This window comes from Salmo salar, chromosome ssa25 (assembly GCF_905237065.1).
Source record: "Salmo salar chromosome ssa25, Ssal_v3.1, whole genome shotgun sequence".
Classification (NCBI taxonomy): Eukaryota; Metazoa; Chordata; class Actinopteri; order Salmoniformes; family Salmonidae; genus Salmo; species Salmo salar.
This window is the reverse complement of record NC_059466.1, coordinates 53,709,477-53,724,219: the sequence shown is the minus strand read 5'-3', so window position 1 is coordinate 53,724,219 and position 14,743 is coordinate 53,709,477. Positions and strand designations below refer to the sequence as shown.

General features: G+C 46.1%; 1 protein-coding gene across 1 annotated transcript; it reads left to right on the top strand.

Moving 5' to 3' along the window:
• The first annotated feature begins 310 nt into the window (after positions 1 to 310).
• On the top strand, positions 311 to 2,425 carry LOC123730510 (involucrin-like). The gene is made up of 3 exons (XM_045707460.1): positions 311 to 340; positions 1,545 to 2,095; positions 2,147 to 2,425. The coding sequence occupies exons 1-3, from the start codon at positions 311 to 313 to the stop codon at positions 2,358 to 2,360; spliced, it is 795 nt and encodes a 264-aa protein (XP_045563416.1). The 3' UTR covers positions 2,361 to 2,425.
• The last annotated feature ends 12,318 nt before the right edge of the window (positions 2,426 to 14,743 follow it).

Sequence of the window (14,743 nt, the reverse complement as noted above, 5' to 3'; positions counted from 1 at the left end):
CCTATTACATACATATATATACGTCTCACACCCAGCAGTCTCTGTTTCCTATTGTTCCGACTGGAGCCCCACCTCCTGTACGGCTGAACCCCACCTCCTGTACGGCTGAACCCCACCTCCTGTACGGCTGAACTCCACCTCCTGTACGGCTGAACTCCACCTCCTGTACGGCTGAACCCCACCTCCTGTACGGCTGAGCCCCCATCTCCTGTACGGCTGAACCCCCACTTCCTGTACGGCTGAACCCCCACCTCCTGTACGGCTGAACCCCACCTCCTGTACGGCTGAACCCCACCTCCTGTATGGCTGAATGGTCACTAAGCCCAGGGTCTTCTGCCCTGTAGAGAGAGAGAGAGACTAATGTTTTGACAAATAGCAGAGGGCTTTTGTCTTCATGTTGAAATGTGGACATAGTCAGTCTATTTGTAACTTGCTGTCTTTACCAGCAGTAAGCCAGTGGTGGACGTGTGACTGAGAATGGGAGTGTGTAGGCATCTGACCAGACTTCCACTACCTAGAGTTAGGGTTCTGTCCGACTGCTATCCCGGGTCCGTCTCCCTGAAGGAGCACACCGTTCCACCTCTGACAGGCAGAAACACACCATTAGACAGCAGCAGGACAACACACCATTAGACAGCAGCAGGAAACACAACACACCATTAGACAGCAGCAGGAAACACAACACACCATTAGACAGCAGCAGGAAACACAACACACCATTAGACAGCAGCAGGGCAACACACCATTAGACAGCAGCAGGACACACAACACACCATTAGACAGCAGCAGGACAACACACCATTAGACAGCAGCAGGACAACACACCATTAGACAGCAGCAGGACCAACACACCATTAGACAGCAGCAGGACAACACACCATTAGACAGCAGCAGGACCAACACACCATTAGACAGCAGCAGGACAACACACCATTAGACAGCAGCAGGACAACACACCATTAGACAGCAGCAGGACAACACACCATTAGACAGCAGCAGGACAACACACCATTAGACAGCAGCAGGACAACACACCATTAGACAGCAGCAGGACAACACACCATTAGACAGCAGCAGGACCAACACACCATTAGACAGCAGCAGGACACACAACACACCATTAGACAGCAGCAGGACAACACACCATTAGACAGCAGCAGGACCAACACACCATTAGACAGCAGCAGGGCAACACACCATTAGACAGCAGCAGGACAACACACCATTAGACAGCAGCAGGACAACACACCATTAGACAGCAGCAGGAAACACAACACACCATTAGACAGCAGCAGGACACACAACACACCATTAGACAGCAGCAGGGCAACACACCATTAGACAGCAGCAGGAAACACAACACACCATTAGACAGCAGCAGGGCAACACACCATTAGACAGCAGCAGGAAACACAACACACCATTAGACAGCAGCAGGGCAACACACCATTAGACAGCAGCAGGAAACACAACACACCATTAGACAGCAGCAGGAAACACAACACACCATTAGACAGCAGCAGGGCAACACAACACACCATTAGACAGCAGCAGGGCAACACACCATTAGACAGCAGCAGGAAACACAACACACCATTAGACAGCAGCAGGGCAACACACCATTAGACAGCAGCAGGAAACACAACACACCATTAGACAGCAGCAGGAAACACAACACACCATTAGACAGCAGCAGGGCAACACAACACACCATTAGACAGCAGCAGGAAACACAACACACCATTAGACAGCAGCAGGGCAACACACCATTAGACAGCAGCAGGAAACACAACACACCATTAGACAGCAGCAGGACAACACAACACACCATTAGACAGCAGCAGGGCAACACACCATTAGACAGCAGCAGGAAACACAACACACCATTAGACAGCAGCAGGAAACACAACACACCATTAGACAGCAGCAGGGCAACACAACACACCATTAGACAGCAGCAGGAAACACAACACACCATTAGACAGCAGCAGGACACACAACACACCATTAGACAGCAGCAGGAAACACAACACACCATTAGACAGCAGCAGGAAACACAACACACCATTAGACAGCAGCAGGAAACACAACACACCATTAGACAGCAGCAGGGCACCATTAGACAGCAGCAGGAAACACAACACACCATTAGACAGCAGCAGGAAACACAACACACCATTAGACAGCAGCAGGACAACACACCATTAGACAGCAGCAGGAAACACAACACACCATTAGACAGCAGCAGGGCAACACAACACACCATTAGACAGCAGCAGGAAACACAACACACCATTAGACAGCAGCAGGACACACAACACACCATTAGACAGCAGCAGGACAACACACCACACAATTAGACAGCAGCAGGAAACACACCATTAGACAGCAGCAGGACAACACACCATTAGACAGCTGCAGGAAACACAACACACCATTAGACAGCAACAGGGCAACACAACATTAGACAGCAGCAGGACAACACACCATTAGACAGCAGCAGGACAACACACCATTAGACAGCAGCAGGGCAACACAACACACCATTAGACAGCAGCAGGGCAACACAACACACCATTAGACAGCAGCAGGGCAACACAACACACCATTAGACAGCAGCAGGACAATATACTGTCATTGCTGTAATAGCTTGTGGTCTAATTGAACATTTCAGAGATTAATTTAATGACTGAAGCCGTAGCAGTCCGTGTTGTATTGAATCAGCAATAATAACAGACTAGCTACCATTTGTTGTTGTTCATCTATAGACTGGAACCCTGTAGTCTCTCTCATCTATAGACTGGAACCCTGTAGTCTCTCTCATCTATAGACTGGAACCCTGTAGTCTCTCTCATCTATAGACTGGAACCCTGTAGTCTCTCTCATCTATAGACTGGAACCCTGTAGTCTCTCTCATCTATAGACTGGAACCCTGTAGTCTCTCTCATCTATAGACTGGAACCCTGTAGTCTCTCTCATCTATAGACTGGAACCCTGTAGTCTCTCTCATCTATAGACTGGAACCCTGTAGTCTCTCTCATCTATAGACTGGAACCCTGTAGTCTCTCTCATCTATAGACTGGAACCCTGTAGTCTCTCTCATCTATAGACTGGAACCCTGTAGTCTCTCTCATCTATAGACTGGAACCCTGTAGTCTCTCTCATCTATAGACTGGAACCCTGTAGTCTCTCTCATCTATAGACTGGAACCCTGTAGTCTCTCTCATCTATAGACTGGAACCCTGTAGTCTCTCTCATCTATAGACTGGAACCCTGTAGTCTCTCTCATCTATAGACTGGAACCCTGTAGTCTCTCTCATCTATAGACTGGAACCCTGTAGTCTCTCTCATCTATAGACTGGAACCCTGTAGTCTCTCTCATCTATAGACTGGAACCCTGTAGTCTCTCTCATCTATAGACTGGAACCCTGTAGTCTCTCTCATCTATAGACTGGAACCCTGTAGTCTCTCTCATCTATAGACTGGAACCCTGTAGTCTCTCTCATCTATAGACTGGAACCCTGTAGTCTCTCTCATCTATAGACTGGAACCCTGTAGTCTCTCTCATCTATAGACTGGAACCCTGTAGTCTCTCTCATCTATAGACTGGAACCCTGTAGTCTCTCTCATCTATAGACTGGAACCCTGTAGTCTCTCTCATCTATAGACTGGAACCCTGTAGTCTCTCTCATCTATAGACTGGAACCCTGTAGTCTCTCTCATCTATAGACTGGAACCCTGTAGTCTCTCTCATCTATAGACTGGAACCCTGTAGTCTCTCTCATCTATAGACTGGAACCCTGTAGTCTCTCTCATCTATAGACTGGAACCCTGTAGTCTCTCTCATCTATAGACTGGAACCCTGTAGTCTCTCTCATCTATAGACTGGAACCCTGTAGTCTCTCTCATCTATAGACTGGAACCCTGTAGTCTCTCTCATCTATAGACTGGAACCCTGTAGTCTCTCTCATCTATAGACTGGAACCCTGTAGTCTCTCTCATCTATAGACTGGAACCCTGTAGTCTCTCTCATCTATAGACTGGAACCCTGTAGTCTCTCTCATCTATAGACTGGAACCCTGTAGTCTCTCTCATCTATAGACTGGAACCCTGTAGTCTCTCTCATCTATAGACTGGAACCCTGTAGTCTCTCTCATCTATAGACTGGAACCCTGTAGTCTCTCTCATCTATAGACTGGAACCCTGTAGTCTCTCTCATCTATAGACTGGAACCCTGTAGTCTCTCTCATCTATAGACTGGAACCCTGTAGTCTCTCTCATCTATAGACTGGAACCCTGTAGTCTCTCTCATCTATAGACTGGAACCCTGTAGTCTCTCTCATCTATAGACTGGAACCCTGTAGTCTCTCTCATCTATAGACTGGAACCCTGTAGTCTCTCTCATCTATAGACTGGAACCCTGTAGTCTCTCTCATCTATAGACTGGAACCCTGTAGTCTCTCTCATCTATAGACTGGAACCCTGTAGTCTCTCTCATCTATAGACTGGAACCCTGTAGTCTCTCTCATCTATAGACTGGAACCCTGTAGTCTCTCTCATCTATAGACTGGAACCCTGTAGTCTCTCTCATCTATAGACTGGAACCCTGTAGTCTCTCTCATCTATAGACTGGAACCCTGTAGTCTCTCTCATCTATAGACTGGAACCCTGTAGTCTCTCTCATCTATAGACTGGAACCCTGTAGTCTCTCCAGCCCTGTTCATCTCTTGGTGATGTGCAATCTGTTCTCTACTGATTCTTCAGTTGTCTTTGTTTATATGGAGAACATCTGGGTCTATGGTTGGAGAACATCTGGGTCTATGGTTGGAGAACATCTGGGTCTATGGTTGGAGAACATCTGGGTCTATGGTTGGAGAACATCTGGGTCTATGGTTGGAGAACATCTGGGTCTATGGTTGGAGAACAGCTGGGTCTATGGTTGGAGAACATCTGGGTCTATGGTTGGAGAACATCTGGGTCTATGGTTGGAGAACATCTGGGTCTATGGTTGGAGAACATCTGGGTCTATGGTTGGAGAACATCTGGGTCTATGGTTGGAGAACATCTGGGTCTATGGTTGGAGAACGCTGGGTCTATGGTTGGAGAACATCTGGGTCTATGGTTGGAGAATACTGGGTCTATGGTTGGAGAACATCTGGGTCTATGGTTGGAGAACATCTGGGTCTATGGTTGGAGAACATCTGGGTCTATGGTTGGAGAACATCTGGGTCTATGGTTGGAGAACATCTGGGTCTATGGTTGGAGAACAGCTGGGTCTATGGTTGGAGAACATCTGGGTCTATGGTTGGAGAACATCTGGGTCTATGGTTGGAGAACATCTGGGTCTATGGTTGGAGAACATCTGGGTCTATGGTTGGAGAACATCTGGGTCTATGGTTGGAGAACATCTGGGTCTATGGTTGGAGAACATCTGGGTCTATGGTTGGAGAATGCTGGGTGGCTCAGTTGGAAGAGCATGGCGCTTGTCACGTCAGAGTTGAGTTTCATTTCCCACGGGGGACCAGTTCAAAAAAAGTATGAAAAATGCATGCACTCATTAGTGCTCTGGATCAGAGAGTCTGCTAAATGACTCACTACTGTAATGGTTCTGGATCAGAGAGTCTGCTAAATGACTCACTACTGTAGTATCTCTGGATCAGAGAGTCTGCTAAATGACTCACTACTGTAATGGATCAGAGAGTCTGCTAAATGACTCACTACTGTAGTGGCTCTGGATCAGAGAGTCTGCTAAATGACTCCCTACTGTAGTGGCTCTGGATCAGAGAGTCTGCTAAATGACTCACTACTGTAATGGTTCTGGATCAGAGAGTCTGCTAAATGACTCACTACTGTAGTGGCTCTGGGTCAGAGAGTCTGCTAAATGACTCACTACTGTAATGGATCAGAGAGTCTGCTAAATGACTCACTACTGTAATGGCTCTGGATCAGAGAGTCTGCTAAATGACTCACTACTGTAGTGGCTCTGGATCAGAGAATCTGCTAAATGACTCACTACTGTAATGGATCAGAGAGTCTGCTAAATGACTCACTACTGTAGTGGATCAGAGAGTCTGCTAAATGACTCACTACTGTAATGGATCAGAGAGTCTGCTAAATGACTCACTACTGTAATGGATCAGAGAGTCTGCTAAATGACTCACTACTGTAGTGGTTCTGGATCAGAGAGTCTGCTAAATGACTCACTACTGTAGTGGCTCTGGATCAGAGAGTCTGCAAAATGACTCACTGCTGTAGTGGCTCTGGATCAGAGAATCTGCTAAATGACTCACTACTGTAATGGATCAGAGAGTCTGCTAAATGACTCACTACTGTAATGGATCAGAGAGTCTGCTAAATGACTCACTACTGTAGTGGTTCTGGATCAGAGAGTCTGTTAAATGACTCACTACTGTAGTGGCTCTGGATCAGAGAGTCTGCTAAATGACTCACTGCTGTAGTGGCTCTGGATCAGAGAGTCTGCTAAATGACTCACTACTGTAATGGTTCTGGATCAGAGAGTCTGCTAAATGACTCACTACTGTAGTATCTCTGGATCAGAGAGTCTGCTAAATGACTCACTACTGTAATGGATCAGAGAGTCTGCTAAATGACTCTGGATCAGAGAGTCTGCTAAATGACTATCATGGAAATGTGATAATCACAACTCAAAGACTGTCGCTGTGTGAATGTTTTCTTTCTTCAAATACCATGATTTTAGAGTCAAAAAGAAAATCAAACCAAAACGTGATTCTGTAGGTTTTAGTCCATAAACTTGATATGTTTTTATCATTTTTATACAGAAAATATCTACAGTACAAGTCAAAGTTTAGGACACACCTACTCATTCAAGGGTTTTTATTTCTACTATTTTCTACATTGTAGAATAATAGTGAAGACATCAAAACTATGAAATAACACAAATCATGTATTAACCAAAAAAAAGTGTGAAACAAATCAAAATATATTTTAGATTCTTCAAAGTAGCCACCCTTGATGACAGCTTTGCAGGCTCTTGGTATTCTCTCAACCAGCTTCACCTGGAATGCTTTTTCAACCGTCTTGGAGTTCCCACATATGCTTAGCACTTGTTGGCTGCTTTTCTTTCACTTTGTGGTCCAATCCATCCCAAACCATCTCAATTGGGTTGAGATCTGTAAAACATTTATTTGGGCTGCAATTTCTGAGTCTGGTAACTATAATGAACTTATCCTCTGCAGCAGAGGTAAGTCTGGGTCTTCCTTTCCTGTAGTGGTCCTAATGAGAGCCAGTTTCATCATAGCGATTGATGGTTTTTGCGACTGCACTTGAAAAAACTTTCAAAGATCTTGACATTTCCCGTATTGACTGACCTTCATGTCTTAAAGTAATGATGGACTGTCGTTTCTCTTCGCTTATTTGAGCTGTTCTTGCCATAATATGGACTTGGTATTTTACCAAATAGGACTATCTTCTGTATACCACCCCTACCATGTCACAACACAACTGATTGGTTCAAACACATTAAGACGGAAAGAAATTCCACAAATTAACTTTTAACAAGACACACCTGTTAATTGAAATGCATTCCAGGTGACTACCTCATAAAGCTGGTTGAGAGAATGCCAAGAGTGTGCAAAGTTGTCTTCAAGGCAAAGGGTGGCTACTTTGAAGAATCTAAAATATATTTTGATTTGGTTACTACATGGTTCCATATGTGTTATTTCATAGTTTTGATGTGTTCATTATTATTCTACAATGTAGAAAATAGTAAAAAATAAAGACAAAACCCTTGAATGAGTCGGTGTCTTCCAACTTTTGACTGGTACTGGATATTATTTGGATTTCTGTGATTTAGTTAATAATTTTCAAACTGTTGATATGGTTGTTTAATCAAAGAAAATTGAATTTCCTGATAATTTTGTCTTGTGATGCTGTATTGAAAACAGACTTTCAAAGTAGAGTACAAGAACGTGAGGATGTTTGCTGATGTGCAGCTACATGACTGAACTACAGAAAGACTGACGCGCTGGAGGAACAGGACCTCTGGACTGGCCTCACAGGAAACAGAACCTCTTGACTGGCCTCACAGGAAACAGAACCTCTTGACTGGCCTCACAGGAAACAGAACCTCTTGACTGGCCTCACAGGAAACAGAACCTCTTGACTGGCCTCACAGGAAACAGGACCTCTTGACTGGCCTCACAGGAAACAGGACCTCTTGACTGGCCTCACAGGAAACAGAACCTCTTGACTGGCCTCACAGGAAACAGAACCTCTTGACTGGCCTCACAGGAAACAGAACCTCTTGACTGGCCTCACAGGAAACAGGACCTCTTGACTGGCCTCACAGGAAACAGAACCTCTTGACTGGCCTCACAGGAAACAGAACCTCTTGACTGGCCTCACAGGAAACAGAACCTCTTGACTGGCCTCACAGGAAACAGAACCTCTTGACTGGCCTCACAGGAAACAGAACCTCTTGACTGGCCTCACAGGAAACAGAACCTCTTGACTGGCCTCACAGGAAACAGAACCTCTTGACTGGCCTCACAGGAAACAGAACCTCTTGACTGGCCTCACAGGAAACAGAACCTCTTGACTGGCCTCACAGGAAACAGAACCTCTTGACTGGCCTCACAGGAAACAGAACCTCTTGACTGGCCAACATGCTGTTCTGATCCAACATGCTGTTCTGATCCAACATGCTGTTCTGATCCAACATGCTGTTCTGATCCAACATGCTGTACCCACATGCTGTTCTGATCCAACATGCTGTACCCATATAGACTGTACTATGGACCTCTTTCATTTTGAATTTTAGCTTCCAGACAACACTGTTTAGAGGTTCCTTGTTATTCCATCAGAACTATTTCTGGAGTTATTCCATCAGAACTATTCCTGGAGTTATTCCATCAGAACTATTCCTGGAGTTATTCCATCAGAACTATTCCTGGAGTTATTCCATCAGAACTATTTCTGGAGTTATTCCATCAGAACTATTCCTGGAGTTATTCCATCAGAACTATTCCTGGAGTTATTCCATCAGAACTATTCCTGGAGTTATTCCATCAGAACTATTTCTGGAGTTATTCCATCAGAACTATTCCTGGAGTTATTCCATCAGAACTATTTCTGGAGTTATTCCAGAAAGAACAGTGTTTCTCTGTGAAGCTGTAAATGTGCTGTATTCTCCTGGCTTGTGGTGCGGCCGCAAGAGGTTCTAACGCTCTCTACCTGAACATATCGGCCTCCTCGTTCGTCCTCACTGGTGTCTCAGCGTTGTGGAGGTGAGGCAGACCTGAACCCTGACCCTCTAACCCTGCTAACTCTAACCTTACAGAGTGGAGACCAGGGTAGGACCCATAGATATGAACCCTGACCCTCTAACCCTGCTAACTCTAACCTTACAGAGTGGAGACCAGGGTAGGACCCATAGATATGAACCCTGACCCTGTAACCCTGCTAACTCTAACCTTACAGAGTGGAGACCAGGGTAGGACCCATAGATATGAACCCTGACCCTCTAACCCTGCTAACTCTAACCTTACAGAGTGGAGACCAGGGTAGGACCCATAGATATGAACCCTGACCCTCTAACCCTGCTAACTCTAACCTTTACAGAGTGGAGACCAGGGTAGGACCCATAGATATGAACCCTGACCCTCTAACCCTGCTAACTCTAACCTTACAGAGTGGAGACCAGGGTAGGACCCATAGATATGAACCCTGACCCTCTAACCCTGCTAACTCTAACCTTTACAGAGTGGAGACCAGGGTAGGACCCATAGATATGAACCCTGACCCTGTAACCCTGCTAACTCTAACCTTACAGAGTGGAGACCAGGGTAGGACCCATAGATATGAACCCTGACCCTCTAACCCTGCTAACTCTAACCTTACAGAGTGGAGACCAGGGTAGGACCCATAGATATGAACCCTGACCCTCTAACCCTGCTAACTCTAACCTTACAGAGTGGAGACCAGGGTAGGACCCATAGATATGAACCCTGACCCTCTAACCCTGCTAACTCTAACCTTACAGAGTGGAGACCAGGGTAGGACCCATAGATATGAACCCTGACCCTCTAACCCTGCTAACTCTAACCTTACAGAGTGGAGACCAGGGTAGGACCCATAGATATGAACCCTGACCCTCTAACCCTGCTAACTCTAACCTTACAGAGTGGAGACCAGGGTAGGACCCATAGATATGAACCCTGACCCTGTAACCCTGCTAACTCTAACCTTACAGAGTGGAGACCAGGGTAGTAACCATAGATATGAACCCTGACCCTCTAACCCTGCTAACTCTAACCTTACAGAGTGGAGACCAGGGTAGGACCCATAGATATGAACCCTGACCCTGTAACCCTGCTAACTCTAACCTTACAGAGTGGAGACCAGGGTAGGACCCATAGATATGAACCCTGACCCTGTAACCCTGCTAACTCTAACCTTACAGAGTGGAGACCAGGGTAGTAACCATAGATATGAACCCTGACCCTCTAACCCTGCTAACTCTAACCTTACAGAGTGGAGACCAGGGTAGGCCCCATAGACCTGAACCCTGACCCTGTAACCCTGCTAACTCTAACCTTACAGAGTGGAGACCAGGGTAGGCCCCATAGACCTGAACCCTGACAGACAGAATGGAACTAGGACCAGCTAACCAGGTGGTGGAGTGGCAGGTGAATATGGAACACGGTGAGGTACAACAGAATGGTAGTGAACAACAGATCCCACAACACTGGGTGATTGCTTCCATAGTGACAGGCGGTATAAGTAGTGCGCTATATAGAGGATCAGGGTTCAGCCCTGCCTCAACTCCACCATGCTGAGACACCAGTGAGGATGAACAAGGTTTCGCTCCAACATGGCTTCGCTCCAACATGGCTTCGCTCCGACATGGTGGTTTCGCTCCGACGTGGCTTCGCTCCAACAAGGCTTCGCTCCGACGTGGCTTCGCTCCGACGTGGCTTCGCTCCGACATGGTTTCGCTCCGACGTGGCTTCGCTCCGACATGGCTTCGCTCCAACAAGGTTTCGCTCCGACGTGGTTTCGTTCCGACGTGGTTTCTCTCCAACATGGTGGTTTCTCTCCAACATGGTGGTTTCTCTCCAACATGGTGGTTTCGCTCCGACGTGGTGGTTTCGCTCCGACGTGGTGGTTTCGCTCCGACGTGGTGGTTTCGCTCCGACGTGGTGGTTTCGCTCCGACGTGGTGGTTTCGCTCCGACGTGGTGGTTTCGCTCCGACGTGGTGGTTTCGCTCCGACGTGGTGGTTTCGCTCCGACGTGGTGGTTTCGCTCCGACGTGCTTTAGCTCCGACGTGGTGGTTTCGCTCCGACGTGGTGGTTTCGCTCCGACGTGGTGGTTTCGCTCCGACGTGGTGGTTTCGCGCCGACGTGGTGGTTTCGCTCCGACGTGGTGCTTTAGCTCCGACGTGGTGGTTTCGCTCCGACGTGGTGGTTTTCGCTCCGACGTGGTGGTTTCGCTCCGACAGACTGACTACAATACAATCACAACACTGTATATCTGGATGTGGCTGATGACTGTTGGCTGCATTGTGTTTTAGTTGGTTTGGAGCTCTGTGTACAGTGCTCTCTTCTGTCTGTCTCAATAGCGTGAGTCTGTCTGTCTGCAGCTTGGTTCTGAGTCTGTGTGTCTGTAGCTTGGTTCTGAGTCTGTGTGTCTGTAGCTTGGTTCTGAGTCTGTCTGTCTGTAGCTTGGTTCTGAGTCTGTGTGTCTGTAGCTTGGTTCTGAGTCTGTGTGTCTGTAGCTTGGTTCTGAGTCTGTCTGTCTGTAGCTTGGTTCTGAGTCTGTCTGTCTGTAGCTTGGTTCCGAGTCTGTCTGTCTGCAGCTTGGTTCTGATTCTTCATGTTGTTGTGACCCTGTAGAGCTGCTCTATGCTCTTAACAGCCAGGAAGACACAAAAGGGTTTGAGTCCCAAATGGCACCCTATTCCCTATATAGTGCACTACTTTTGACCAGGGCCCATAGGGAAGAAGGACACTATGTAGATAATAGGGTGCACTTTGGGATGTTCCCACAGTCTTCCCTGTTAAGGTCAAACTCCTCGTCTCCTTCTTTACCAGACGATTTCCTTATAGAAAATGATACATCTGTCTTCAGTTGATGCTGTATCGGCCTGTTTTCAGTTGATGCTGTATCGGCCTGTTTTCAGTTGATGCTGTATCGGCCTGTCTTCAGTTGATGCTGTATCGGCCTGTTTTCAGTTGATGCTGTATTGGCCTGTCTTCAGTTGAAGCTGTATCGGCCTGTTTTCAGTTGATGCTGTATTGGCCTGTCTTCAGTTGATGCTGTATTGGCCTGTTTTCAGTTGATGCTGTATTGGCCTGTCTTCAGTTGATGCTGTATTGGCCTGTCTTCAGTTGATGCTGTATTGGCCTGTCTTCAGTTGATGCTGTATTGGCCTGTCTTCAGTTGATGCTGTATTGGCCTGTCTTCAGTTGATGCTGTATCGGCCTGTCTTCAGTTGATGCTGTATTGGCCTGTCTTCAGTTGATGCTGTATTGGCCTGTTTTCAGTTGATGCTGTATTGGCCTGTCTTCAGTTGATGCTGTATCGGCCTGTCTTCAGTTGATGCTGTATCGGCCTGTCTTCAGTTGGCTAGTCTTATTTCAAAGATCTTTAAGGACAAAAGGGATATTTTGTTCTGTTCTGCTGTATTACTGCTGTGTGACGTAAGGCCTGTTGCTGTAATGACTCTACCATCATTACCAACCCCTCTAGTTCACAGCTCTTGATAAAGATCACCAATTAATGACTGTAGAAAATAAATCCTTCAATACTTTTTTTAGTAGTCCAAAGTTTAGGTATTTGGTTCCATATTCCTAGCACGCAATAACTACATCAAGCTGTGACTCTACAACCTATTTCAGATTATTTGTGCCCAATAGTAATGATTTGGTAAATAATATACTGTCTCATTTTGGAGTCACTTTTATTATAAATAAGAATAGAATATGTTTCTAAACACTTCATGGTGAATAATGATGAGTGACCAAGTTACAGAGGGTCAAAGTTCATAATCCCCAAGACATGCTCAACTCCCCTGTTATTGCTGATGGTGAGAGGTTAGCATGTCTTGGTGATTTGATCTTTTACCCTCTAACTTTCTCACTCATCATTATTGTTGCGACATACTCCTACTGTAGACCTGGTCTGATCTCGGTCACCAAGCAGCTACAGTGGGTCAGAAGTTTACATACACTCAATTAGTATTTGGTAGCATTGCCTTTAAATTGTTTACCTTGGGTCAAATATTTCGGGTAGCCTTCCACAAGCTTCCCACAATAAGTTGGGTGAATTTTGGCCCATTCCTCCTGACAGAGCTGGTGTAACTGAGTCAGGTTTGTGGGCCTCCTTGCTCGCACACGCTTTTTCAGTTCTGCCGACAAATTTTCGATAGGATTGAGGTCAGGGCTTTGTGATGGCCACTCTAATACCTTGACTTTGTTGTCCTTAAGCCATTTTGCCACAACTTTGGAAGTATGCTTGGGGTCATTGTCTATTTGGAAGACCCATTTGTGACCAAGCTTTAACTTCCTGACTGATGTCTTGAGATGTTGCTTCAATATATCCACATAATTTTCCTCCCTCATGATGCCATCTATTTTGTGAAGTGCACCAGTCCCTCCTGCAGCAAAGCCCCCCCACAACATGATGCTGCCACCCCCGTGCTTCACGGTTGGGATGGTGTTCTTCGGCTTGCAAGCCTCCCCCTTTTTCCTCCAAACATAACGATGGTCATTATGGCCAAACAGTTCTATTTTTGTTTCATCAGACCAGAGGACATTTCTCCAAAAAGTACGATCTTTGTCCCCATGTGCAGTTGCAAACCGTAGTCTGGCTTTTTTATGGCGGTTTTTGAGCAGTGGCTTCTTTCTTGCTGAGCAGCTTTTCAGGTTATGTCGATATAGGACTCGTTTTACTGTGGATATAGATACTTTTGTACCTGTTTCCTCCAGCATCTTCACAAGTTCCTTTGCTGTTGTTCTGGGATTGATTTCCACTTTTCGCACCGATCAGAAGCTTCTAAAGCCATGACATACATTTCTGGAATTTTCCAAGCTGTTTAAAGGCACAGTCAACTTAGTGTATGTTAACTTCTGACCCACTGGAATTGTGATACAGTGAATTATAAGTGAAATAATCTGTCTGTAAACAATTGGAAAAAATACTTGTGTCATGCACAAAGTAGATGTCCTAACCAACTTGCCAAAACTATAGTTTGTTAACAAGAAATTTGTGGAGTGGTTGAAAAACGAGTTTTAATGACTCCAACCTAATTTTATGTAAACTTCCGACATCAACTGTATTTCACTCCAGTGTAAATTGCTAAGTTGTAATTACTTGCCTTACCTCCGTAAACTTGCGATTTCAACTGTAGCTACTACTCCTGATCTCCATTAACGCGACTACCACTATCCTGAAGAGCCTGGCTACTACCACTATCCTGAAGAGCCTGGCTACTACCACTATCCTGAAGAGCCTGGCTACTACCACTATCCTGAAGAGCCTGGCTACTACCACTATCCTGAAGAGCCTGACTACTACCACTATCCTGAAGAGCCTGGCTACTACCACTATCCTGAAGAGCCTGGCGCATGGCTACTACCACTATCCTGAAGAGCCTGGCTACTACCACTATCCTGAAGAGCCTGGCTACTACCACTATCCTGAAGAGCCTGGCTACTACCACTATCCTGAAGAGCCTGGCTACTACCACTATCCTGAAGAGC